Source organism: Manacus candei, unplaced genomic scaffold (assembly GCF_025592945.1).
Source record: "Manacus candei isolate 608988 ecotype Guabito, Panama unplaced genomic scaffold, ASM2559294v1 h1tg000077l, whole genome shotgun sequence".
NCBI classification, from domain to species: Eukaryota; Metazoa; Chordata; class Aves; order Passeriformes; family Pipridae; genus Manacus; species Manacus candei.
In genome coordinates, this window is record NW_026138125.1 from 3,005,023 (window position 1) to 3,031,494 (window position 26,472).

Below are 26,472 nucleotides of genomic sequence, written 5' to 3' on the forward strand. Positions count from 1 at the left end.
TTGCTCAATAGAAAAATACTCTTTCTGCTGTGCTTTTTGAGATAAAGGGACTTACAGCAGCTCAGCAATTAAAGTTATTTTATGAATGATGGCCTTTATTTAGGGAATAATTGATAAATGTAGAGACTATTATAAGGTACAGTTGTACGTCTGCATTACCAGAAAATAAAACTGTTCATAATGTGTCATCTTTCAAAAAAAGAAGCACAGTTTATTCATGCAAAATATAATATGAGAATGCATTTGTTTTATATCAAATTTCTGGTAGGCTGTGTCAAAGGTATGACAGAAATTAAGAAATTCAAAGATGGGTTGGGGCTAAACTTGAAACAGGCTAGTTTTAAATAGGCTAATGTATTTTGCCTAGGACAGTTTGATGAAACTCTCCATTATATAATATCTTGCCTCTTGCTTTGAGATAAGAACATGTCTAATTCTGATTTTGATAAAGAGCCCATGTGTGTTCCTTGCTCTTCCTCCCTTACCAAACTGAAAGGAGATGAAAACTTCTGAATTAGTCATTTTTGTTGTTTTAATAAAAGTTCTGTGGGTGAAGTGTTTGATCAGTTGGTCAAGCCTAGTGCATGTCTTATGTTTGAGAACTCTTCACTATAGCATATTGTGTTTTGAAGTACATGTTTGGAGGAGGTTTGATGTTAATCTTGGGAGGCACCAAGTCGTTCATGACTGGAACTGTCTTAAGAGCTGTGGAGATAAGGGCAGAAGGAATGAGTTTGGAGAATGATTAGTGTAGTTTTTCTCTTTCACCAGTATGCACTGGAAAGGCTGAAGGTGATGTGTGAGGAAGCACTCTGCAGTAACCTCTCCGTAGAAAATGTTGCTGACATTCTTATCCTCGCAGATTTGCACAGCGCTGAACAGTTAAAAGCACAAGCAATAGACTTTATTAACAGGCAAGTACTGTTTATGGAACTCTAAATACCTTTGTATTTATGCTTTGTGTACCTTTTCAATATTGGCACAATTCTCTCTTACAGGTGCAGTGTTCTTAGACAACTTGGGTGTAAAGATGGGAAAAACTGGAATAGCAAGTAAGTTTCCCTGCCCCACGATGTTCTGTACAAACACTGCTAAATAGACTGCAGATCTTAAGAACTGTTGCTTCATTTCCACACTACTGAGGCCTGTCACTGACTGTAAGTAAAGTAGGAATCAGCAGATACTACCCCAGTTATGATTGTGACTTCCCCTTTAAATGACAGGGAGCGTTAACTGCCCTCCAGTGTGAGAACCTAACAATAGCTGGCTTTTATTCCCACTCCTAGGGACATAGTGCTGTGAGATGGTGGCAGCAGCCTTTATAAAGGAAACCATTCTCTTCACTAACCAGGTTTGTGCCTGGAGGAGTGATAACCCCAGTGTGGTTTCAAGACTTGCTTAGGTCAGTGTGAGCCCGCAGTGTTGCCTGAGCCTGCCGTATTTCCAAAGACAGGAGGGCAGTTGCTCTTTTTTGCCTTTGGGGACATGTTTGTGCATCTTCCCACATGCCAGCACTGGTGCTCTGGAGGCCACACAACTAGTCAGGCAGGTCCCTCCGATCTGGCTGACTCTGAGTGCTCCTGCCTACACTGGAAATAGGTTGAGACTGTGTGGCTCAGACTGTGGCACTGATTGCAGCAGCAGCTCAAGTGAGTCATGGGGTAGAAGACAGGAATAGCCAGTGGTGGGGTCAGACAGTAAAAGGGCAGTAGAGCATTTATTTCTTACTGTCAGGATCTCTAGAGAAGTTAAAGGCTGGGTTGTACCAGTTAGTTTAAATTAGAGTGTTTCTCCTTTGAATAAAAAAGGCTTCACAGGCCTAATGATTGAGCATGATGTGGAAAAGAAGGGGCTGGTGGAAAGTAAATAGTAAAATACCAGTAATAAGGATAAGTCAGAATTGTGACTATGTAAACTAGTTGATGTATTTATTTCTCCTCAAGTGATTTGGAAGTTCCTGAGCTGACTTCAGTCTTGAGTAATTGCCAGCTAACATGCTGGCCATCTTTGCTTCGGCTAAAGCATCCACAGTAAATCAGAGAAATAATGTGAGAGGGCCTGGCTTAATTTACTGACTCTGGGCACCAGGAAGTCTGAACTTTGGTTTTGTTTCTCAAGGCACTTACCTTTACTGACTTGCAGCAGAAGATTAAAGACTTGCATTAGAAATCTGCCAAAGGTGTTTTAGAGATCATATGGTACAGAGGTCAACTGCTAACTTTATACTTGATTGTGTTCCTGAAACAGTATGAGGGTGCTCATGAAAGGCTTCTGAAAATGTAGAGCAACAGAAATTTGGGATTGATGCATAAGATGTTAGTTCCAAATTACAGATTTATCCTGTGTCAATGTGGTATTCATCCCAACCAGTGCAATATTCTTCATGTGCAGAGTGAATTTTTTTGCTTTCATCTATATTATTTCACCAAAAAGTAAATACATACATTGAGTAAATGCATAGTTTTTAATCTCCAGGATGTCAGTGTAATACTTGCTGAAATCTGTTGTTGTTTCTATGTTAGTTAAAAATCAACAGTGGCCATTGAAAGCCATTTTGAATGTAGTCCATCATCTGTACTGAAAAAAAGGATGAATGTTCTCAAGTATGCTCCACTGGTACTGAGACTGCAGACTCCCAGGGAAGGGTTTTGTAGCCAGCCAGCTAATCTGTCTTCATGGCTCTTTATAGTAGATGAACTACATCATTTTTGCTGCAGTTTCAGCTGATTCATTTTGTCATCCTTCTCTCTCCCCAAATTGAGCATGCCCTTTTATGTAATGAGATTATCATGTCTCGCCTTGCTTTTTGTCTCTGCTCTGGAACTCATTTTCCTCTAGTTTTCCTCTTTATTTTAGTGTTTTTCCTGAGCAATTTCAAGGTGGTTATCCTAAAACAGTGCGCAGTAATGGATGTAGTTCTGTAGCTGAGGTCTTGCTGGTGCTGAGTAGTCCTACATCTGATTATGATGATAAACCCACATTGGAATTCGCTGCATCTGTCCATCGGCATCCTTACTGGCTTTCATCGTCTGTCATTTTACAGTGGCTCTTCTGCACTAGCCCTGCCTTGCCTGCTCTTCTCCGCTGTGCATTTGGTTTGTAAAATTGTGTGACTGTTCTTAATGCTTCTGTTTTCAGCCAAGCAACAGACATAATGGAAACAGCAGGCTGGAAGTCCATGATCCACTCCCACCCTCACTTAGTAGCAGAGGCCTTTCGCGCACTGGCGTCTGCACAGTGTCCACAGTTTGGCATTCCACGCAAACGGCTAAAACAGTCATGAAATCTTCCATGAACTTTAGAGAAATTGGACTGACTCTACTCCTCCATGTCCAGAGGTGTTTTCACAAAGCATAACAAGAGTTTTTGTTATCCTTGTCCACAGAACAGAAGCTGAAAAAGCCTATTGTTTGCTTTTCAGATGGATAATTTATGGTTTAATCCTCAGCTTTAAATTAGACTGATTAATTCACTGAAAGGCCTTAAATTATCTTCAATGACTCTCTAGTCCATATAGTCTAATGTATCTTGATTTTTTTATTATTATTTTTAATGTGCCTTGTCTTTTTGACTAGGCTCTGCAGGATTGCACTAGCTCCATAATGCAGTAAAGTTGAAAACTGAAGATTAATTTTCGAAAGGGATCTTCCATTATTTTCAGAAGAAAAAAAAAAAAGATTATAGTTTGGTCCTGTGCTAACTGGAAGGTTTTGACTGGCCTCTCATTAAAAGCACTTGAACCAGAGGCACATCATGTACCCTAGACAAGTGCTAAATATAGGGAGAGCCTGTTTACCTTCAGCGAATGCCTACAGGCTATTTATGGCAATATACTGCTTTGAACGTAATTTATTTTTCATTGTGGGGGCAAATATGCAATGGTTTGGCCCAAAAATGTATTTTCATTACAGTTTGTAATGCTTACTGTGTGTGTGTCAAAACTGTCCAAGCGGTGAAAAGAAACACAGAATAAACCTCTTGCTTGTGTTTCTTTACGGTCCATCATTAGTTTACATTGAATGCAGAACTGAACGAGAGGTAAAGAGTTCAGTGTGAAAAGGAATAATGTTGTATATGGAAAAATTATATCCCACGTGTATGGTTAACATAGAAAAGTAAAGGATGCATAGAATGACCAAATGTAAATTGAGGAAATGGGCCAAATGGATTCTGAATATGCACTTTTAATGTGTAACTTTTATATGTTGTGTGGTACATATATATTTTGCTTTTGATGAATTAATGAGGTACAGGTAATTGTGGCTTAACTTTTTAGATACATTTTAAGATGCCCACAGCCACATGGGATTTAGTTTTGTTAGAAAAGAAAGGCATGTCTTTTTAAGACTCAATTGAAGGTGGCTATTGCAAGCTTTCATATTTAAGTAACAGAATATTTTCGCTTATTTGAAAAAGGCATGTGAATGGTAAAAACTTTGAAGGGATTTTTCCCATCTTGACTTATGTGCACAGCTTCCATTAACACCTGAGGAGGCTGTGTACACATCGAGGAGTATTTCCCTGAAATGTCAGATGGTATTTGCAAGCAGAGACTTGCTCAGTCTTGCATTTCAGTTATTGTACTAGCATTGTGGATGGTATTGAAATTCTGCATAATGTGAAAAGGATGAAACATTTGTAAACTGCTTGTCACGGGCCAGTTCTTTATTATATGAACCTTAGCTTTAATATCAACATCCTCAGTGTTTGATAGCTTTGTTTACAATTGGGAGGAAAAGTCTGCAGTAGTGCACACTCTAAATGTTCCCTGAGTTATTGCATTGAGTTTACTGTAATAGTCATAATATGCTGTATTTCTTTTTATTTGGGAAGACTTGGGTTTAGCAGTGGGGAATGAGAGGAGATCTCACTTAATTTATAAACGTATTTGCATAAGGGTTTGAGTTGACCTATTAAAAAAAAGTTATGCAGGGAGGAAAGAGGAAGAATTTTGAATTGTTTACTGTCTTGAAATCTATCTCCATCCTCATTTCATTCAGATTCATCTGAATTGCTCTGAACAAAATTTTTGGAGGAAAGAATATATAGTTTTATACTTTGGCTTCTTGTAAGGCACTAGCAAAGGTAAATAGGAAAAAATGTCCAGTCCAATTTTGAAGACTAAAACCTCTAAATGTGCATTTTCTTCTTGACTTCTGACTAAATCTTTATGATGGATGAAGTGTAAAATCGGAAACTTAACTAGTACAGAAGGCATCAAGTTATATATTTGTAGAGATTTATCCTTTTACCAGTTTTTAGGTATTTATCTGAAATAAGGTCTCGTAGGCATTCTCCACAATAAGAGAGTAAAGGCAATTATTCCAAAACCATGATTTTTTTGCTGCACTGTGTAATGCGTTGGGACTACAGATCCTCGTGCTGATCACTGTAAAACTCGCAGCTCTCATGTGCAAAGTGACTTGAATAGTTACTGGTGTAATGATTGCCCAGGTCAGCCTGTTCTGAAGTAACAACATAGAGTAATCAGAGGGAAAGCTTAAGGATTTCTGTGAATTTTTTATTTTAAGAAGCTTAATAGCACACTTGGTACCAAAAAATGTCAGACACTGTGCTGTGATATCATCTACATCGTAGAGTGTCCCCTTCTCCAGTCAGGCAGTGTAAACCAGATGTCACACTAACAGGAAAAAGCCCTATGATGATTGATCTGTTTAGATTTGATTTTATTTATTATGTATATTTTCAAGTTTTGTCAGCTCTTAAGAAATAGGTAAAACAATTGCTGTATTCTTAAGTGAATGCACTAATTATTCACCTCTTTAATTACCTACATGCAGTGTTCTCACTGAAACGGGACAGCTGGTAATTACAACCTTCTTCTTCGGATTCAGTAGCTTCGTTTCATTCCCCACACCTCAAGAACTTGCCCTTCAGAGCCTCAGTTGTCAGTTCAAAGTGCAGCAGATCGAAAAAAAGCTATCTAAATTTTTTTTTCAGGCTGAAACCTGAGTTTTGTGTTTTGTTCTTTTTTTTTTTTTTCCTTAGTTTTCTATCCAGATTAGGACTATGACGTATGAAGGTGCCATGTTTTGGCTTGCCAACACTACCCTCTCAGATAGATGTGAACCACCGCTTCCATACTTTTCTGGGGAGAACCCTGCATGTGTCCTGTGTGTGCGTGCGCGTGTGTGTATGACTGTGCGGTGTTTTTTTTGTCAAGAATGACTTTCTAAAAATAAGGACTCAATTTGCTGTTAAAATGCTATTATGTATTATATATATATATATATTTTTTTTTTTTTCCATTCGAGCCTCTCCTAAGGAGATGCTTTGGGTGGAAGTTGCTTCAATAAATAATCCTTATTTCCTAGTCCATTTACTGCATGCAGAAGTATGAACACATTGTGCCTTTTTAGGAAACTGTTGCAGTGAAGGGAAGGTTTAACAGGATACAAGGTCTTTGTGAAAGGTATTTTTAAAGATGAAGGAGAATGCTGTTTGATACTCAATTGAGATGGAAAAGTTGCATGTCGATTCTTCTTCCTAAATTCAGTTTCACCGAGGTAGAAACTACACAAACAAGTGGAATAAGTATTACAGATACAAGTTGAGTAATGGTATCATTTTGTGAAATTGTGATAATATTTGCTGTTACAAGATAAGTGTATGTCAAAACGTGATAATCATGGACACAGAGTTACTCTAGTTCTGATGTTTTTCTAAACATTGAGTATTTAGTATAAAATTCACCTTTGCACAGAAGATCAGTAGAAGACCTGTATGGAGGTTATGTTCCTTTTAAATCCTCACAGCAAGTTTTCTCCCTTGGGAGTATAAAATGATGTGCAGTATTTGAAACTGTGTTTCATGGAAGACAGTGAATTGAAAATGTGAGGTGTTGCTACCTGAAATGTTAAATTTTGTTGAATTTTACAGCTGGTTAAAATTCCTAAGCTTAATTGATTTTGGGTTTTTTTTTAATTGACAAGTGGAATGTTACCTGTCCTCTTTGTCTGGTGTTAATAGTGTATTTAGTGCAGAGCTTAGCTCCTTAGCTAGCAAGACACTTAGTCTCATAACTTGGCTTCTGCTTACAGTAAATGGACTATGTTTGTAAAGGGAATTCACTATTTCAAGTGTTTTGCAAGGAACTTCACTGTATTTGTAACCTGGTTTTTGAAGGCTTGAGATCAATGAGTCCTATTTTAGAAATTAAACCAGTGAAATGACTTAGACCTGTTTTGGGGTGGAAATGATTAAGAGAATTCAGATATGTAAACAGTTGTATCAAACCATCCAGCCTTTTTTTATCAGCTGATGTTAATGGTGAAATACTTTTTGTACCTTGTTGCTGAAAATATTTTTGCGTTTCAGCACATCAAGTTACAATAAAGTTGTTACTTATACAGAATGTGTCTGTCTGGCTTGTATTTGTTTGCCTTTTTTTTTTTTCCCCTGTATCTGTTCCCAGTGGCTGCCTTTGCTTTGAGAAAGGTATTTTACCAGCACTGTGAGTCTAGTGAAAAATATACTGCTGTGCTTTTGGAAACCTCTTCTGGGGAGGATCATCTTGCAGCCTGACTTTGATCTCCACTAACTTAGTTATTTTTCCATTTTGACGCTTTCAAATATCTTAGAGCTCTGAACAGCTTAACTTGCCTACCTGAGAATTGATTGCCTTTACACAGACTCTGTCTGGACTGATGCTTGGTGGGAAGAAGGCTTGGTGCTGTGGTAATGAAGATGTCTTTCTCCACCTGCCATCAAAAACTGTGATCTTTTGTCCTGTCAAAGAGTATAGGCTTATAATGACCACATCCAACAGGAATGCTGTTTGCATTTGTTACAGAAGAAGTGGTTTGTAAGAGTAATCTCTATGAGGAGTTCATGGGGTTTAATATGGTTGTAAATATTTTGCACTCATATGTAGGACTGTTGATATTGAGAGTTGCCTTCTGTGTATTTGACTTTGGATGCACTGAACTCCAGAAAACAATGGATGTCAAGGTAAGTTATCTCATTAAAAGTGTTTGTGTGTAGGTACATGTAAAATTCTCAAGGTTTAACAATGGCATAACTCACACCTTCACAGGCAACTCCAGTAACCTGCAAGGGAAACAGGACTGTTACCACTGTGAGTGGTGATATGAATTATTTGTGCAAGTCCAACTTTTTGAAATGAGCTTCATTTTTTAGGTAAAAAAAATATTAAACTTCATTATTTCTTTTTTTAGAAGGCTGTATTTTTATCCTTAATCTTTCTGAAGTAATTTTTCTTCCAAGGTGTTTATCTTGTCATCATACAAAAGTTTTCTTTGTTATTCAGCAAAATGGATTCAATGAACATTGATTAAAAAAAAAGCACCTATTTTCTTTGTAAAATGAATTCTAATAGTTTTGTGAGGAAACTAGGCACTTAAAGAAAGCTTTTCTCCTTAGAGATGAATGCTTCTGTTGTGAGTGTTTTACAGTGTCAGTCCAGTCCAGTGTATGTCCTTCTCTTTTGTTAAAGAGGGAAAACTCAAATAACAAGTCGGTAATATATACTGTTAGATTAAAAACCATCTCTTACCATACAGAATTGCCCATCCTGCCATACACTGAAGGGACAGTTTGATGTCCTACAGAGTAGTGCCAGCTTAACCAGTCTCTGTTACTGCCACGAGAAGTTATTTCAGAGTGCAGCCTGAGCAGTCACAGGTGAGAAATGTTGATTAAAGTGTCTTTGTGCCACTTCTCCAAACCTCACAGCATTAATGGTTTTCTATGTTTTAAGATAACTTCTGTTACTATTTAAGTCAGAGTATTACCTGTTCCATTACAACTTTAACTTGCCATGTTTGTTAAGTAAATTAGATTAACAAACTGCTTCCACTATACACAAAAAACTTTGCACTTAGTGTTGTGATAGTGTGGTAACAGGAATTGCTGTTAATTGCCATTGAAAATTAGAGTAGTTTTGAACAGTTTGTCTTTCTACAAACTTCTTGGTAATTTTCCACTAGAGGAACATGGGTTTTATTGTCAATTTTGAAGATTCCTTCTTTGTACTCTCAGAGAAAGCTGGAAAAAATACAAATACAGGAGTGGAATGAAGCATTTCTGATGTATGATGCAAAGAACTTGCTTTTTCCATTACAAACACTGCAAAAAATATCAACTGTGAGATATTCTCAGCTGTGAGAATTCCTGAGTGCTTTGGAGTGGCATTCCAGAGGGTGTCAAATAAGTTATATTTTAAACAGTATGTGAAGTTGATGCTCAAGTGCAAAATTGGGTTTCTCATGAGTCAAGTATAAATAACAGAAATGAGCTTGTGACTCAAGACTCAGGAGGGAAAAATAACTTTGCAGACTTTGCTTGGCCTTGGCCTTCTTATAGAGAAACAACCAAGAGTGTTTTGAGTTCTCAGTTAAAGTATTTTGAAGGAGCCTTAGAGCTAGTGGTGATTATCATCCTGTCAAGCAGGGAGCAGATTGGACTTCTTTGAAAACGTTGCCTGACACCAACATTTTTGTCTTGCATTCTTTAGCAGGGTTTGGAGCATAACAATATTTTTGTGCAGGTACTGTATTTCAATCAAGGGTTTGTATATAATGAGTGGAAATCTCTGCTTTGCCAAACTTATGCATGTTTCATGCGTTGGCAGTGATAGTCATGTAGAAAATAAATTGCACCATGTCAGACTCCAAGCTGCTGATCAGGATGGAGGCGGCTGGTGCTGCATTTTAAGCAGTTACAGTTTTTGACTTCCCACGTTTCTCACTGCATAGTTGACTGAGCCATTGCAGTTACAAAAGGTAAATTTTGAAGCATATGCAAAAAAGATTCTAATAGTGTGACATCTTAAAGCATAGAAGCTTTAACTGCAGGCTGACCTATTTTAACAGGAATTGCCACGTAAACTATTTTAAATATTCCATTTTCAAGTTGGTGACTTTCTGTAAGCTTTGAAATTAATTTCATGTATTATGTACACAATTTTCTAAGCCAGCTGTGTTTATCAAGTCTTGAAATTTTAAAACAAACCTCCTCCTCCCTACTGAAGTGTTCAACTGAAACGTTTACCTTCTGTGGTCAGCAAAGACTAAATCTTGCTCGGGTAGTTGTGCCATCCCCAGATGAAGAGCTGTGGTGTTGTGTTCTCTGTGAAGCCCACACCATATGTTTTTGAATGGAGAAAAAAAAAGTCTGTTAGATTGTGCATCTTCTCCCTGTCACATCTCGCAGATGGGCTGTTCCTGTCAGACACACACGTGAGGGAGTTCTTACGCTACCAAGCCTTCATTTCTCCCTTACAGCAGGACTGGGGTTTACTACGCTGGATCAAAAGAGTCTGTACCAACACAACTTCCCTGGGGAGGGTTATTGCAGGGCAATCAAGAGAGGAACATAAAATATTTTTTTGTGTGTATTTATTGGCTTTTTTGGTCAAGGTGAATTGGAGACACAGGTATGGAGAAGTGTGGGTGTCTTTTTGGATTCTTGAAATGCCTTGTTGTTTATCTGCTGTGGTGGTTTTTTGGAATTGTGTGCTGGCACCACTCAAATAATGTAAATAAATACAAAATACCTAGCAATTAAATGTCATCAAGTTCAATTGTCCTGATTTAAAGAAATGGAGATGTGAATTTCCTTGTGACAGTGCCTTTTAACAAAAATGTATGGTGAGAGATGTAGTTAATCTCAGAACAAACTGTAAAAGGGGTTAAATTGTGTACTAAATTAGGAAAATGTGCAGTATTTTACCAGTAATGCTAGAATAGCATGCATCTACTTTTGACAAGCTGACAGACCAGAGAATTGAAACTTAATGAATCTTAATGCTTTCTGTCATGTACTTCAATTTTCTCAAATTATTTCTCCAATTAGTTCTAGTCTTTGTGAAAGAATGATTAATGATAATTAATACATTCTTTTAATTTGCATATTCAATCTTCAGTGTTACTAAAAAATATAGATTTGTGTATGTGGGTGAGGCACGTTTGTCTGTTATTTCTTTGGGGTGTTGGGGTTTTCCAGATTTTCGGTTTTGTACTTCCAATTGAACAGGGAGAATATGATGGATGCATTAGGGACTTTAATATACTCTTTCCACATAAATAATTTGGGCATAACCGAGGTCTCCAATCTTCCCTGTAAAGATGTTTTCCCAGGTACTCTTTAGTGGATAGGTAGGGAATGTAGGGATGCAAAGTTATTGTCAGGAGCTTAACTCATCCTTGAGTCTGCATCTATCTGCAATAGAGGGCATCTGTTCTTCAGCAGTTGGTTTTGGTTTGTTTATTTTATTTTTAGAGTTTCTGTATGCCTCCTTTATGTTGTCATTCAGTTTTGTTCTACCCCTGACATGCACACATGTATGGATTTATCCATGATCTGAATTTTGTGTTTGAAATCAGTAGAGCAGCATGAAGTTTTGAAAGCCATTGTTTTTTTGTCTGCATAGGAACTCAAGCTTTCCATGCTGCTCTGCAGGTATCTAATGTTTGACTCTTAGAAAAAAACAAACAAACAAAAAAACCCCAGCAATTTTGGCTTCTGCTGTATTAGTCTTTTGCCTTCTGATAAAAATGCTCATCCAGAGGAAAGAACTGAGATCAAACGAAAGTATTTTTTCAGTAGCAGAAAAAGGGCACAGTAGGGTAAAACTTTGTTTCATTGGCAGGACATAAAGATTCAACTTGAAGAAATGGAACTTCGTATTTGACAGGACAATGAGCTGAAACAGATTTTGTGTGAGGGAGATGCTGTAAAGCTACTAATGCAGAAAAATACCTTTGGGGCTGTTCTGGGGCAGCTGTGACTCTGCAGCTCTCCTGCCCACAGGACATGTATTTCAGATGCTTGTTAGGATAACTCATGGTTGGAAGTCTGCAAGAGTGGCAGGCTCTGTATGTCTGAAATAACATTTCTTCAGGTAGCTCTACAAAGGCTTCTTTAGACACACTATCAAAGACATGGAGTGCTTGCAGTTTCAACTACTTTTTTAATCAATAAATACTTCATTCTAGTTTTCTTGCCACCCATTTAGTTAAATATGCAGTGTTTGCTGGGGCAGCATGCCCTGGTTATATCCACCTCTGAATATTTTGTACAAATTTTAATCAAAGTACTTAAGCAGAATATAGAAACTGGCTTTCTGGAAGAATTATCCTCCCAAAAAATAGTATGGGTGTCCAAGAGGTGCTGAGATGGTAACAAAGGTACACACTTAGGAGGCTGCAGTTTTCCAATAAGGTTATATTCTGGGCAATTAAAAACATAGAGGTAAAAAGTGTAGGTATTTTGTGACTCAGTGTTAAGAAAAGGGATGTTAAAGGACGATTTTTGAGTATCCTCAACAGCTGACTATTAAAAAAATCCCCATGTAGTATAAGTCCAAGAGCATCTAGAATTTGGGCACATTTTGTGTATATAAATAATCACATCTACACTCTTGGTGGTAGTCATACTATGAACAGTCGCTGTATTTACTTTGAGTCAGTGCTATCAGCAAGTCCATAATCTTCCCTCATTACTTGTTTGCTGAGAGCAAACTAAACATTTGTTCCTGATTCCCTGGATAAAAACATGTAGAGGAAGGTGGTATTGCACTGAGACCATCCTTAACAATAATTCTCGTTAGTGTTTTAGCATGAATTACAAAGATGGAAAGAAACTTCTCCTGGCATAAATGGGTTTTTTTTGTGCTTTAAAGATGAACACAAAGCCCAGGGCTGGCTCAGCAAAGTTCAGTGCCACAAGGACAGCATCTTTAATAAAAACAAATTTTATTTACCTGTATGTAGAGATTCTTATCACAGAACCATCAATGCTGCTGGCATAGTTTTGCGATCTTTACTTCCTTCTTATAAGGCTAAACTTTGTCAGAACTGGCTTCTATGCCTGCAGATACACAGGGTTTAAGCATCTGTAAGGGAAATGCCAGTTCCCCCAGAGGAACTGCCTTGGAGGAAGGCAAAGGGTGTGGCTGGCTGGGTGGAGCTGAGGCACTGCTCACCTGCTAAACAGCTGATATCCCTGTATGGGGTGGTCAAAAGCTGTTGCTTCAGCAACTTTGGCTTAAATAGTGAAGTTGGGGGTGAAATGAAGGAGGGCAGTTGCGTTGCCTACAGCAGTGCTCTCCAGCAGGGCAGGAGGAATGAGCAGTGGGGCAGCCAAAAGAGGAATGGGGCAATTGCAGTTTGAGAGTTGTGATTTTTTTTTTTTCCTTTTTTGTCTTTGTCAAATATTCAAAACAGAGGATTCATCAAATAATTGATAAGCAGAGGGTCATGAGTGCTTTTATTTCCAGTGAGTTTGAGCTGAAAGGACTCAGTGCCCCTTTCATGTGGCAGGCGAAGTATTCTTCTTTCCCATTTGCACCTTGCAGAATTTTTCTCCCCCTCTCCCAGGTAACAGCTGCTGGAAGCAGGTGAAGAGAAATGACAATAAGAAATAGATTCTGGCTCTGCAGTGAGTGCCATACTCAGGAGCCTGTTCCTGAGTGGTGTATGGCAGAGCTACTGGAACTACCCTTGGGAAGTTATGCAGGAAGAATTCAGAGAAAACATGATCTTTCTTTGGGGTGTGTTGACAGATGTTAGTCTGTATGTTGACATGATGTTAGTCCTTCTGCATCCCAGTAAAGGGATTTGAACAAGAACACATGGAAGAGCCTGCATTTCAAAAATGGTATTTGCCAAGCCAGCTGAGAAACACTTTTCAATATTAAAGAGCAATTACTTGTTGTTCTTTAAATATCATAGGCTGGCTTGGGTTGGAAGGCACTTCAAAGGTCATCTCATTGCACCCCCCTGGCCATGGACAGGAACACCTTCCACTAGACCAGATTACTCCAAGCCCTGTCCAACCTGGCCTTGAACACTTCCAGGGATGGGGCAGCCACAACTTCTCTCAGCAACCTGTGCCAGGAATTCACCAACCTCACAGTAAAGAATTTCTTCCTAAATATACTGCTAGTTACCATGCTAGGCATGAATATTATTGTCCTTTTAGTTTCCAAAATTAACAAAGTTGTAGAATCTGTTCATTAGATTCACCTTCACTTGAAAATAATTTTTAAAGAACCATTTTTCCTTAAAAATTTCAAGTAGTACATGTTTGAAAATCGAGAGGTGAAGAAAATTCCAAAATTCAATCAGACTGAGAAGACTTTGTTTAATAAAAAATGTGAGTATGTGCCAAGAGAAGGAAAGCAGCTCTTAAAGCAGCTCCTAAAACTTCCCACTTACAGCTGTTAATACCTGTACATAATGTGTAACTCTCACTAAAGCGTCATTGAACAGTTCATTCGAATGCCTCAAGTGTAGGAAAGTAATGATTTGAGCAATCTCAAATTTTGGGATGGGGCCAACTTTTGGGGTGCCTAAAACTGGTGAAAATTCCAATAAATGACAATTCTGAATGTGTCACCACAGTTTTTAAAGTACTGTTGCGTATTTACTATGAAGGTAGTCCTTTGTCTTTGGAAAATGCTGGATTTGGTGTTAACTGGTTTCTGCTTCTGGAAACTACTCAAGGTGTTGACTCAAGGTGGCTCAGAAAATCCCCACTTGCAGCACACTCGGGATCCAATGGAGCCCTTCATTTAGTATGTGGGAAATTTTGGATTACTGAATTGTTCCTGGGTACTCAAACTAGACGATTCAGGGAGGAAAAGGCAGAGGCCGTTGTGATGATGGTACAGTTTGTTTTCTGAAAATGTTAGTTTGGTAGAATACTTCCCTTATTACAAAAATACATCAGGCAAATACACTTGCATATTTTGAGCTTTAATATCCTTTTGTATCCTTTTGCAGTAGATTAAAATGTCAGTCATATTCTCCATATTTCATAGTCTCCTAGAAGCCCCGGGGAAGGTGCACATGTCTTATGTTACTTATGTCCCACCAATAAAACAGTCCTCTAGAAGGAAATCTGTGCAGGCTGTACAGCAAGATTTAAAGCTGTCAAATTAATTGTACTGAAATAATGAGTTAGCACCAAATGCTAATTAAATATTGATGGAAGTCATACTCTCAATTATCTTCATTATGGTGCAATGTTCTGTGTAGACATGAAGTGCTGGGAACGTGGGCATGTATTATTATTAGTCTTGTCATATAAAAATATTAGTTATTTCTCTTCTCAAAAATTCACTGTAAATGCACTGGAGGTCCACGTATAGTATCTTTTTGATGGAGTAGGTCTTTATTTAATAAAGTTTTTTGTGTTCACCCCTTTTTCTTTTGAAGGAGCTGGAAGGGCCAGCCTTGAGCTCAGAGAGGACAGAGCTGTAGGGCAGCATAGCAGAGAGAGGAGTCCAAGGGCTGAGCCTGACAGTGGGAGATTGAGCTGAAGCAGAGAGGTCTGGTAAGGAAGATATAATTCAGAATGTTTTGCTTTCAGGAGAATGGGATGGGCAAGAGCTGCTCCCTTCCTCACATGCATTAGCACTGAGAAAAAGGCTTTTGAGCCGGAGAAGTTAGAGGACTATTTTTGGCAAGGACTTTGTTACTCAAAAACAAAAGTCCAGGACTGTTTAGACTGGAGACTAATTAGATGACAAGTCCCAGGAACAAATACAAATACAGTTTTATATGCAGTTGCCTTTGGGGAGGATGGACAAACTTACCACAAAATTCAGAGGTCAAACAGGTACTATTTTGTGCAGTCTTGTTCCTCTCAAGGCCCTTTTAGACTCTGCTAGAAAACAAAAGAATTAATTCCAAGACTTCCAAAGTATTCCTGGAAAATGCTGTCCTAGAATGTTTTTTTAAAATAGGAATGTCTTTTTTATCAGTAAATAAAAAGCATAAACTGAGGTGAAAAATAATCCTTTCTGCAGACTTTGTGGAAGGGAAAAGCTTGTACAGGACTGCTTGGATGGGCCTTCCTTCCCAAGCTGGACTGGAGAAGAGGCCTGCCTGCCACCTCTGTATGAGGCAGTGGTAACTTCGTGCTAGTTTGGAGGGAAAAAAATTTTTGGTACTTTTCTTTTGCTTCTTGCCCTTAATTGGCAACCTTTGCAGCAGGTGAGCATTAAGTATGCTCCCAGCAGTGGCTGTGTAATGTTCCAGTGTGTGCTGTGCCTCCATGTGGTACATGGGCAAAAAATCCTCCCAGTCCCAAGAGCGTTGAATGCTCTTTGTCACTTCTAACAGCACTGAAAGGTTAAGAGTGGAGGCAGGTGTGTGACCATAATTAGGGAGGAGGGTGCAGAGCTTTTTATTGTAGAGGGTGCAGCCTTAGTGCCATTGTCTAAGTGTAAATTGTTCCTAAAAGATAACTCTGCTATTATCCACCCTGGAATATATGTGAATCCAGTGAGAGGCATTTTCAGATTACCAGTGGTGAAGCGTGTCAGAGCAAAAGGAGCACTTGAGCTGAAGAACAGATAATACCCAGTAGAGCAGAACTGCGGCACCAGCTGCTGAGAGGGTAATTCAGTGCTCATAATGATTTCAACTTCTCTCTAAAACTATCACTTCGCAAGTATCCCTCATCTAAAGTACAGAGTTTCCCCAGACCATCAGAATAGAATCTCTCCACACCCTGAGCATGTGAAATTAATGACTGAATATTATGCTGAGAGCCATTTAATTAAAAACACTTTCATTAATAATGCAGTTGGAGAGTGTATGTGTGTTATGTAATTAAAGATAGTACATCAGTAAATGATACTATGCAAAACCAATTCAAAAAATTCAAATGAGCTGGTGTAACATAAGGAACTTAATTCAAGTGGGAATAAAGTCCGTGTGAAATAAGCTCAGAGTTTTTTCCTGGAAGCTGCAATTAATCTGCTTCTGGCAACACAGTTCAGTACTCGTATTTTAAATAAGGGGCTGTGCTTGTTTTAAAAGATAACTGGGATAGTGAATCAAAATAGATTTCCCTCTTCACTTCTAGCTAAATATAAGTATCCCTTAATGTCTGGACCCACTGATGAGCTTGGCTGGCCTCGTGAGTCTGGGCTGCCTTGCACACCATTCATCTGTGGTGCTGTTTTTGCTTTTGAGCAGTCAGGTTGTGCTTGGCTGTGACCAAACACTGTGGGCCTGGTATTTATCATATAATTGCTTTAAAACCAGGAGAAAAAGATGGAAAAGAGAGGTTTTTCCTCTGGGACAGAGCAATCTCCCTGTCTGGCATCGCCTCCAAGAAACTGGTGTGAGCAGGCATCTTGTTTTCCCAGAGTACTTTGGTTAATCCAAATCTTCAGTGATTGAAGTCAGAAACATCGCAGTTAAATATATCTGACATGAGAAGTGGATTGGAATTAAGTAGCTCTAAGTGCTATCTAATAAATAGGCTTGCTTATCATCTGCAATAAGGCAACTTGAAATATTTTTTAATCCTTCGGTTTACCTGCTCAGAAATCTGTGTTAAATATTCTGTACTCCCAGGACAGCAGTGCACGTCTGCTCAGCATCACCTGCTTCAGATGCACTTTTCCACCACCACCTCTTCTTTTAAGGATTAAGTACTGTTGGTTTAGAATAGACTGATGTCTCCTCTCAGAGCAGTTCTCCTGCTAAGCCAGAACACACGTGCTCATGTTCAAGTTAAATCAGCTTGGCATGTTTTGGAAACCTAAACTGATTTTTTTTTTTTTGAAGAGATGCCTTTGTTATGCTCTAGAAGAGCTCAGGGTGAGCTGCATTTCATCAGGGCCTTTTGGAATGGGGATGGAAGGTGGTGTAATTGCTGTTCACCCATCTAAAAACATCATAATTGGGATGATTTTCTTATGGCGTTCAGTCATGGAATTGTAGGATGGTTTGGCCAGAAGGGATCTTAAAGATATCTCGTTCCAACCCCTGCCATGGGCAGAGACACCTTCCACTGAAACAGGTTGTTCTAAGCCCTATTCAACCTGACCTTGAACACTTCCAGGGATGGGGCAGCCACAGCTTCTCTGGGCAACCTGTGCCAGGGCCTCACCACCTTCACAAGGGAGTATCACAGGGATGAAAGCAGGGATCACAGCAATGCAAAAAACGTACCGTGATGTTGCAGTTCAGAAGTGAGAGTTTGTTTGAGCTTGCCTGGGACTGTCTGAGCTGTGGGCTCTGAAAAATTGTTGACATGTGCCAGGGACACCCACGGAGTGTGGGCACCTGAACTGTGCCCTGTGCTGGGCTCTGTGCCCTTCCTTCTCTCCTCGAGGTGTCTGGGTGCTTAGTGAGCACAGCAGAGCTCTTTGCCTGCTTTTGGGAGCTGGCAGCATTGCTGCTGATCTCCAGAACAAAAGATCCCAAGTCTTGTGTCCTGGGAAGTAACAGCAACTGTAACAGATGATACAAACCTGAGAAAATACTAGAAGTTCAAAGCAAACACCCTGATAGCTTTAGGTGGAGGGGTATTTTTTGGCCATTTTTAACTTCAGGGCTAATTCAAAAAACCTACAAGTCTCATACTTCTCTTTCTTGCCAGTTTGGAACCAATTATCATGTATCATCTTTCAGGAAGATCACCAGCTTGTATGGAGCTGTTAAGATAAGGTAGCCAAAGCTTAATTGACTGCTAGTGATGAAAGAGCCACGTACTGTCTGAGAATGAGGCAGGAGAATAAAGAAATGGGATTTGCATCTGAGGGGGCTGCAATGCAGAGCTGCCAAGGGCAGATGAGCAGCATGATGACTGAATGTGAGGTGCTGATCTGGGATCAGGCTGGTAATAAAGCTGTCTTGTTTTCCAAGGACAGTTAACGTGAGAGAGGCAAGGTGAGCAGTGGGATGTCTGGGAAGGTGTTCCAGGGGCCGCTGTTCCACAGTTGCTCCTCCATCGTGGTTGTGCTCCACTGCTGCCCTCAGGCTGTGTCCTGTGTGCCTTGTGCCCTGCTCCAATGGCCCAGTTCTGGGTGAGAGCCGTGGAGTCCTGCCTGCTGAAAAGCTAAAAGAGACCACAGTCTCCCTGTGTGCTTCCCACATCGCTCCTTTCCTGGTATCCAGCTAGGAAAGGTGGCTGAGCCTTTTGACTCGCACAGAGGAATGGTTGTCACCTCTGAACTCTCAGAATTAGTCAGCTTCCTGTGTCTGGGTGAGGAATCATGGGTGTGGATTTTCCATAAAATGAGGAAAATACATTAAAATGTCCCTGAAGCAGTGGAATTCTTTTTCCTCTGTTTTGACTTGAGGACAAAACCAGAGAGCAGTGTAAGAGACTGTTTGACGTGGTTGGCTGTTCCATTACTGTTGAATAGGAAGATGCTGATGTTTCCTTTGGAGTCTGTTTTAGAGTCCTACCACTGTTTATGCAGGTAGAATTTTTTCTTCCTGAAGTAAACTGTTTTCCTATGACCGTGATGGCTTTTTAATTGGGCTGCAGCTGGTGCTGGATTTGTGCTGAGTTGGAGATCGAATTACATCTTTAGAAAAGGCGCCCCTTTTTGTTGTTGTTGTTGTTGTTTTTTCCCCTCCTTCAAAATTCAATCTGGATGGCTGGGGTTCTTGCTTGAGAGTACCAACAGCTGGAGGCCTTCAGTTCCCGTCACTCCTGACTGCAGATCTGAACAGGTTTTGCAGCCCTGAGCTCAACAACCTACCAAGGGAAGTGTGGTTTGACATGAAGTGGGATGTTTCATGACAATTCAACTCCTCTGTAAACCCAATTTATTTGCTAGTTCTGAGAGAAGCATGCCGCTTCTGACGGGTGCTTGCAAGAGGTGTTCATGAGGGAGAGATGGGAATGGCAAAGTCTAGTTTTTCAAATGAGACACCCTACAGCTAAAAATCTACTTGACTGATGTGTGTTTCATTGAGCTACTTAGTGTATTGCAACTTGTTATTGTCTTTTCCACTGTGCATATTTGAATAGAGACAGTGCTAATGACAAATCATTATTATACTATAAATAAAACATTATCCAGATTATGCTGGTCAACAGAGCATAAAACAAATAGCAAATTCTAATGTCCTTGAATTACAATTTAAAAAGAAAAGCAGCACTGGATGCTGATTTGCATGGAACACCTTTTCTAGTTGCTGTGAGTTTTTCCAGTTGCATCAGGATAATTCAGGGATTTGCTCATTCAGCACTGCCCAGTAAATTCTCCCTAAAAAGTGCCAGCCCCAGGGAGCTCAGAGCACACAACACTCAACTCTGCTGTTTGCTGCCTTGCTGGGTTCTGTGGTACAGCATGGGCACCCCGTGTAAGGGCTCAGGGAGTGCCATGTGGGCAGAGAGCCCGCAGTGCCGGGGATCCAGTGACCAAGGCCGAGGAATTCATGGCAGGATCTGACCACTGGTGAGAGCTGCAGGAAGATTCAAAGGCACAAAGGACAAAATCCTTCAGGGGAAAAGGAAAACCAAACTAAGTTACTTCCCTGTTCAAGGGGAAATGATTTAAAAAATATGGATGTGCACACTCCCTGCAGCTCTGTACAGAATGCTGGCCAAAATAAAAAAGTTGATGCTTGTCTGCGTGTCATGAATGAGCTTTTTAATTGGGATTTTTTTATGAATATCCATGGCTGGTGAGAAGAGTAGGATATGTATTTACCAAGAAGTTTAAATACTTATTTAATGGATTTAATATGGGCTCCCCAGGGAAGTGGTCACAGCACCAAGCCTGCCAGACTTCAAGGAGCACTTGGACAATGTTCTCGTACACGTGGTGGGATTTTTGGAATTGTCTTGTGCGGGGTCAGGAGTTGGACTTGATGATCTCTGTGAGTCTCTTCCACCTCAGATATTCTATGATTCTATGATATTTGCATTGATATAAATGTGTGCGAAACTATCCTGTTGAGATTTGTATTGAATATGGGATGTATATTAAAAGCTTCTAGATTAAGTTGCTGCTGCCATAAGTTGTCATTGCCCACTTGAAACTCTTCCCAAAAAAGGTATTTAATCTTTGAAGTTTTTGATTTAAAATCCTTTGAGTAAGAGCCATAAGAGGAACAGTCACTGAGATTTGAAACTTGTCTGAAATAATCACCTGTTATACAGAAAAATGTTTTTAAAAATTTGGCCTGTTCTGTGTGAAATGAAATCAAAGTTAGTTCTGTTTATGTGGGAAGTGTGAAATTTGACCCAATCAAGTCTGTCATCATTGGATTGTTTTGCTTACTTTGCTTGGTGTGAATAATTTCTTCTTAATCAGATTTTGACTGCAATAAGATTTTAAGTGCTTTTTTTTGCAGTGACTTTCTCAAAACTGGTCTCAAAGAAAACTACTGCTTTGAAGTTGATTTGTACAGTATTGCGATTGGAAAAAGTGTGGTGGTGAGTTCTCGGGTGTGATGGAGTTTGGTACCAAGGTTCTCTCCCTCTGCTCCTGCTCCGGCTGCCAGGCTGACTCCTTGAGCCAAGGCAGGAGAGCAGTGTGAGTTTCTCCCATCCTTTGTTTTCCTGAGGCCTGGAAACCTCAGCCTGGGAGGTGTCTGTGCTGCAGCCAGAGGATGTCTGTGGAGGAGGAGAATCCAGCTCCTGTTTCCATGTGAAACTGAGCAAGGGCTGAATCAGCAGTGGCCTGCTGTGTCTCCCAGCATGTTCCTGCTTGGGAATGTTGTCTAATTTAAACTAACCCCTTCACTTGCACAATTATTAAACAGTTCATGATTGTCTTCGTCAAAACATGCACTTCATTTCTCAAATATCACCTGAATACTGCTGAACTCTGCCCAGGCCTGCACACAGTTCGCCATAGCACATATTTAAATATCTCCTAGAAAAACAAATTCCTGCTGGGGAAAAATGTTCAGTGACGTGTTGCTGTGCCTTTGTGTCTTTATATATGCAAAATTTAAAAAGAAAATAATAAAATAGGCCAGAAGCAAGTGCCAGATTTAGTAAACTCTCTTTATTTACATACAAATACATGTACACATATGTGCTGTATATGTACACATATTTAAGTGTATATACATACATGGTTTCCACATACTCTACAATAAATAGCATGTAGGGTTTTCTTTTAATTGCCTACAGTGCTGAGTAAAAATACATGGCAATAAAATCATGGCTTACAGCTAAGTTACAAAAGCACCAACCACTGAACTCGTAGCAATAAATCCAAGCTCATGTACAGCTGGAGCGAGGACACGCTATACAGAATACAAAGTAGACCAACTTGTAGGAATTGACAGGAATAGGCCAACTAAAAAACATCATTATAGACCAGGAGAGACTCTGTATGAAGTAAGATGAAGGAAAACATTTAGATTATTGATCAAACTAAACCACACTAAATTTAAATTTGTCACCTAAAGAGAAAAACAAATCAGCCAGTTAGTCGTATATTTTTAACAGAGTAATTTTTCTGTGTGAGTCTCTACCAAGGAAATCAGAATTAATCTCATGAGTGAGTCCTTCCAAGCTGCCATAGTCACTTGTCTGTGTGCACATCACTCAAACAGAGTACTTTAATAGTGCTTTATTTAAACTGTGTGTAACTTCTTGAACCCTTCATGCAGGTCCGATTGGAGGCAATAAAAAGCACTTCCTCAGCCAGCTTCTTCCACCGTACCTGTGACATCAAACTGTCACAAAGGGCCATGAGAGCAAATTGGCAGCAGCAGCAGGATCAATACCCAGAGAAAGCGCAGGGGTTGATGCTGGAACCTGCATTGCCAGAGCCAACTGCTGTTGGCTGTGGTGGGACAGCACCTGTCCTGTTGAAGCAAAACCACAGCTGGACCAGCCATTGTTCTAACTGCACTGGAGGGATTCTGTTCTGCACTAGGGGAAAGCCTGGCTGAATATTTATATTAATAGATTGATACCTGCTTTATGAGGCGAAGATGCATAGATTTCTGTTGCTCTCTTTTTGTCGTGGCTGGTATTTTGACTCAAGGTGTGCAGTGCACTGCTAAGGAAGACAATTGGTGCCATGAAGCAGAAAGCTGCTTGTTGTTCAGGTATCCTTGTGCTGTGATATGTTTTCCTTGCTGCAACATATAATGCTAAGAGGCTGGATAGCAAAATAATTGCTTCCTTTGCTTGGAAGCCAGCCCCTGTTACAGTCCTCAGGCTTCATAGAATCACAGAATGGTTTGGGTTGGAAGGGACCTTAAAGATTATGTTGTTCCACCAAGGGACACCTTCCGCTAGACCAGGTTGACTTAAACAGAGATCACCCTTTTCCAGGCTTTTTATATATTCTCTATTGCTGTAAAACTAGCACTGGTGTGTATGTGAATGTTTGAGAAATCAAAACCAGTGGTGAGCACAGAAGGAAGGAATGTACACCACATGTGCACACCTGAGGGGTCTAAAAAACTAAAGCTCATCAATGTCTAATTACATCACTGCATATCCATGGGTAAGAAGGCTGAAGGAAGAACTACTCACTCTTCACTTCAATGAGTACCTACAGCTACTACAACTCATAAAAATGCAGATTTCTTTCCTTTTTTTTTTTGTCCTAGATTTAGCACTTCCTCTTAGTATTTGGACTTGACTACTTGAGCCCTCTCTGTAACATTCTTTATGAAATCAGTGGGAAAGCCGTTTATTTGGAGTTTCTGTATGAGTAGCTGTGAGGCTGCTTCATCATTTGTTCTTTATATTGTCACCTAAAGTTCCCAATGAGAAATAGGATCCCGCTAAGTGCTGTCCAGTTTAAGTAAAAGACAACCTCTCTGCCATGAAGTAGTTTAAAACAGTGACTTTCAAGATCAACGTTCATTACAGACATAATTTTGTTTGACTTTTGTCACGTGCCTGCCTGGCAGTTCCCTTATGGATGACGACAAGAGCTAAAATGCAACGGTCTCAAATGAAAATGACTGATACATAAACAGTTTGATTAGTTACGATACGGCACAAACACAGCTACAGTTTTTTAAAGACTTTTTTTTTTTTAACCTGATAGGAAAAACATATTCTTCTCCAAAAGGTTAGTGGAAATGCTTATTTTTATGACTGATGCTGACTGCACCGTGTCAGCCGGAGGACAGGTACGGCGTCTCGCTGTGGTAGTTGTAGTCAGGACAGACCTTCTGCACCAGTTTGTAATCGACGCTGTAGAAAGCGATGTAAATGCAGATGACCTTAAAGGGTTTGGAACACAACCAGGAGACATGGCTTTGGGTCTGCTCTTGGTAGCAGATCTTTGAAGGGTCGAAATTGCACAAGGCAGTTTTTTTAGCGCGGTCTGTTTTTTCGTACTCGATTCGGCAGTTGAAGGACTTGGATTCCTTGGTCTCCAGCGTTGACTGTGGAGATGGTTCAAACTCAACCACCTTGGAAGGTGGCACCAGGCTGACAGAAACATTCCCCAGACCCGTGGAGTTATGTCGGAAATAAACACTGAAGGTCCCATTGCCGTGATCGACGATTTTCCCCGTGATCAGGAGGTTCAGCTTAACAGTTTTGATGTTAGAGTGGAAATCGCCCCATCCAAACATTTTCTTGAATTTCCCAGTTTTTACTATAGGTCTGCGTTTAGTTCGTGCCAGAGATTCCTGAACCTCCGTGATGTTGGACAACCAATCCCAAAAGTTTTCTATGCTGTCCGAGTAGGACACCTGGCCGTGTTTCAGTACTGGAGATGGCTTAACAAACAGGCGTAAGGGGTTGACCATCCTGGAGTGGACCACGTTGTCAACCAGTGTCTCTGCAGCATCCTTGTCTTCCCAGTCCAGCACGTCCGCAGCTTGTACGACCTGATTGGCATCACAGAATACCTGTTTCAGAACAGAAAGAGGGAGTTGTGTAAAGTGCAAAAATAAAATGGTCAAGATAAAAAAGGAGCATTAATATTTATTTTTACAGCAGTAGAGTCTGTATCAGTCTAGTCACAGGTGGTTTACTGTAATGAGTAATTTCTACTGCCCTATGAAAGCTCAAGGATCTTACTCAAAATAGCCTGTAGAAGATACAAAAATCTCAACAGGAGCCATTCACTGGGGCAAATGAATAAACCTCTGGCTGTGATGTGCAACAGCAGACAGACACCCTCTGCTCACAGATTTGTTAGAGGAAAACATGCCTGAAGAAAGCGAAAAACCTGAAGAGCAAAGTGGCCCATCTCCTAAAAGATGGAGTGAAATAGAATAGTGGGATTTTCCATTCCCCTTTGTTTTTCTCCCCACTTAATCTCCCAACTGCTTCAGGCTTAAAATCCTTTTCTGCTGGAATAATTGTGTCCTGAACTGTTTAGTGTACATTTGTCTTTTCTGGTGTTGCCTTCTCCATTTTTTCTAAACTTAGCCTGCGTGTTTGTGCTCGCAGCCTGACACAACAAAAATAACCATACTTTTGGTGTGCTGATTTCAGCTGCTCATCTGCCTGTGTTTAGCAAGGCCCAGCCTTCCAGAGGTGCAGAGCAATCCCAGCCATGCAGCACAGCTCAGTTTTGGGAACCATGACTAGGCCAAGCTAAGTCTGCAATCAGAAAGCAAAAAATTCCTTCTGGTAGCAACAGAATGGCCTTAGATTTCAGAGTTAAACATGCAACAACAAATTCCCAACTGAATGTAGAGACACATTTCCCAAGTATATTCTTCCTGTTCACTCTGGCAGAGAAGTCCTATTGAAAATGCAGAACTGGAGCATATGTTTAAGAGGTCAGAAGCAGGATCTGTGTTTCAACTTTTAGGTTGAAATGGAAGCTTTGGAGAATGTGTTTTCAGGGTTTGTTCTCTTCAGGACTGTCTTACACCATCATCCTAATGGACGAAGAAAAACTCTTTCATCTGCAACTATTCTTATAAAGTGTGTGAACAGAACAAAGAGATGCTTAAAAGGGAAAGAAAAAAGGACAGTGTTGTCCTGCTCATGTCCCTGGCGTTAAACTGCTACTGCCCCTTCCTCCTGGCAAAATGCTGCTCTTGCTTCATCATCGATCTGGCAGTGCCAGGATCCCAGTGGTGGATCCCACTATAACTAACACACAGGATAGGGTTTTCAGTATCCAGTAGCAAGATTATGGGGTGGAAGTTTGCCTGAAACAGTCAAAGCATTGAGCACAGACGCTGAATTGCATGGGGTGGGATTTTGTGCTTCCTGTCTCACTAGGGAAACTGCAGTTCTGGGCTTGCTTTTCCCTCTGCTCCTGATCCCAAAGGGATCTTCTGCGCCTCTAGTTCCTAGAAGTGTTCCATTTCTATAATATCCAACTGTTATTTCTACAAAGTGTAGTTTTTCATTTCATTATCTGGAAAAGATCAGAAACTCCAAAGCCTTTAATTTTCACTGGGGCCTGTTCTCCAGCAATAGACTCCAAACCAGATCCCCAATCCACTTACCACATGTCCTTCCTGATCACCCCTAATGCAGTAATTAAGATTAAATGATGAACAGCGGCAACGTTCACAGCTGGAATGTAGAAAGGCAGCAATTGCTGTTGCTAAATCATAGAATCACAGAATGGTTTGGGCCAGAAGGGATCATAAATATACCTCATTCCAACCCCTGCCATAGGCAGGAACACAGTCCGCTATCCCAGGTTTCTCCAAGCCCCATCCAACCTGGCCTTGGACACTTCCAGGGATGGGGCAGCCACAGCTTCTCTGGGCAACCTGTGCCATGGTCTCACCACTCTCACAGTAAAGAATTTCTTCTTAATAT

The 26,472-nt window shown here is 40.2% G+C and overlaps 2 protein-coding genes across 7 annotated transcripts in view; one reads left to right on the forward strand and one right to left on the reverse strand.

Annotated features, from left to right (window-relative positions):
• Positions 1-26,472, forward strand: part of SPOPL (speckle type BTB/POZ protein like) — a 63,500-nt gene that overhangs the window by 27,282 nt on the left and 9,746 nt on the right. For 2 of the 4 annotated variants that reach the window (XM_051810297.1, XM_051810296.1), the window contains 3 exons: positions 772-914; positions 999-1,052; positions 3,139-7,375. In XM_051810297.1, coding sequence (XP_051666257.1) covers positions 772-914; positions 999-1,052; positions 3,139-3,283 — 342 coding nt within the window. In that variant the 3' untranslated portion in view covers positions 3,284-7,375. Of the gene's footprint in view, positions 1-771; positions 915-998; positions 7,376-26,472 lie in introns of those variants that run through there. The other 2 variants (XM_051810298.1, XM_051810299.1) reach the window with 2 other exon arrangements.
• NXPH2 (neurexophilin 2) overlaps positions 21,761-26,472 on the reverse strand; it is a 74,010-nt gene continuing 69,298 nt past the window's right edge. For all 3 annotated transcript variants that reach the window (XM_051810318.1, XM_051810317.1, XM_051810319.1), the window contains exon 2: positions 21,761-24,587. In XM_051810318.1, the coding sequence (XP_051666278.1) occupies positions 23,844-24,485 (642 nt within the window). In that variant the 5' untranslated portion in view covers positions 24,486-24,587 and the 3' untranslated portion in view covers positions 21,761-23,843. The remainder of the gene's footprint in view (positions 24,588-26,472) is intronic.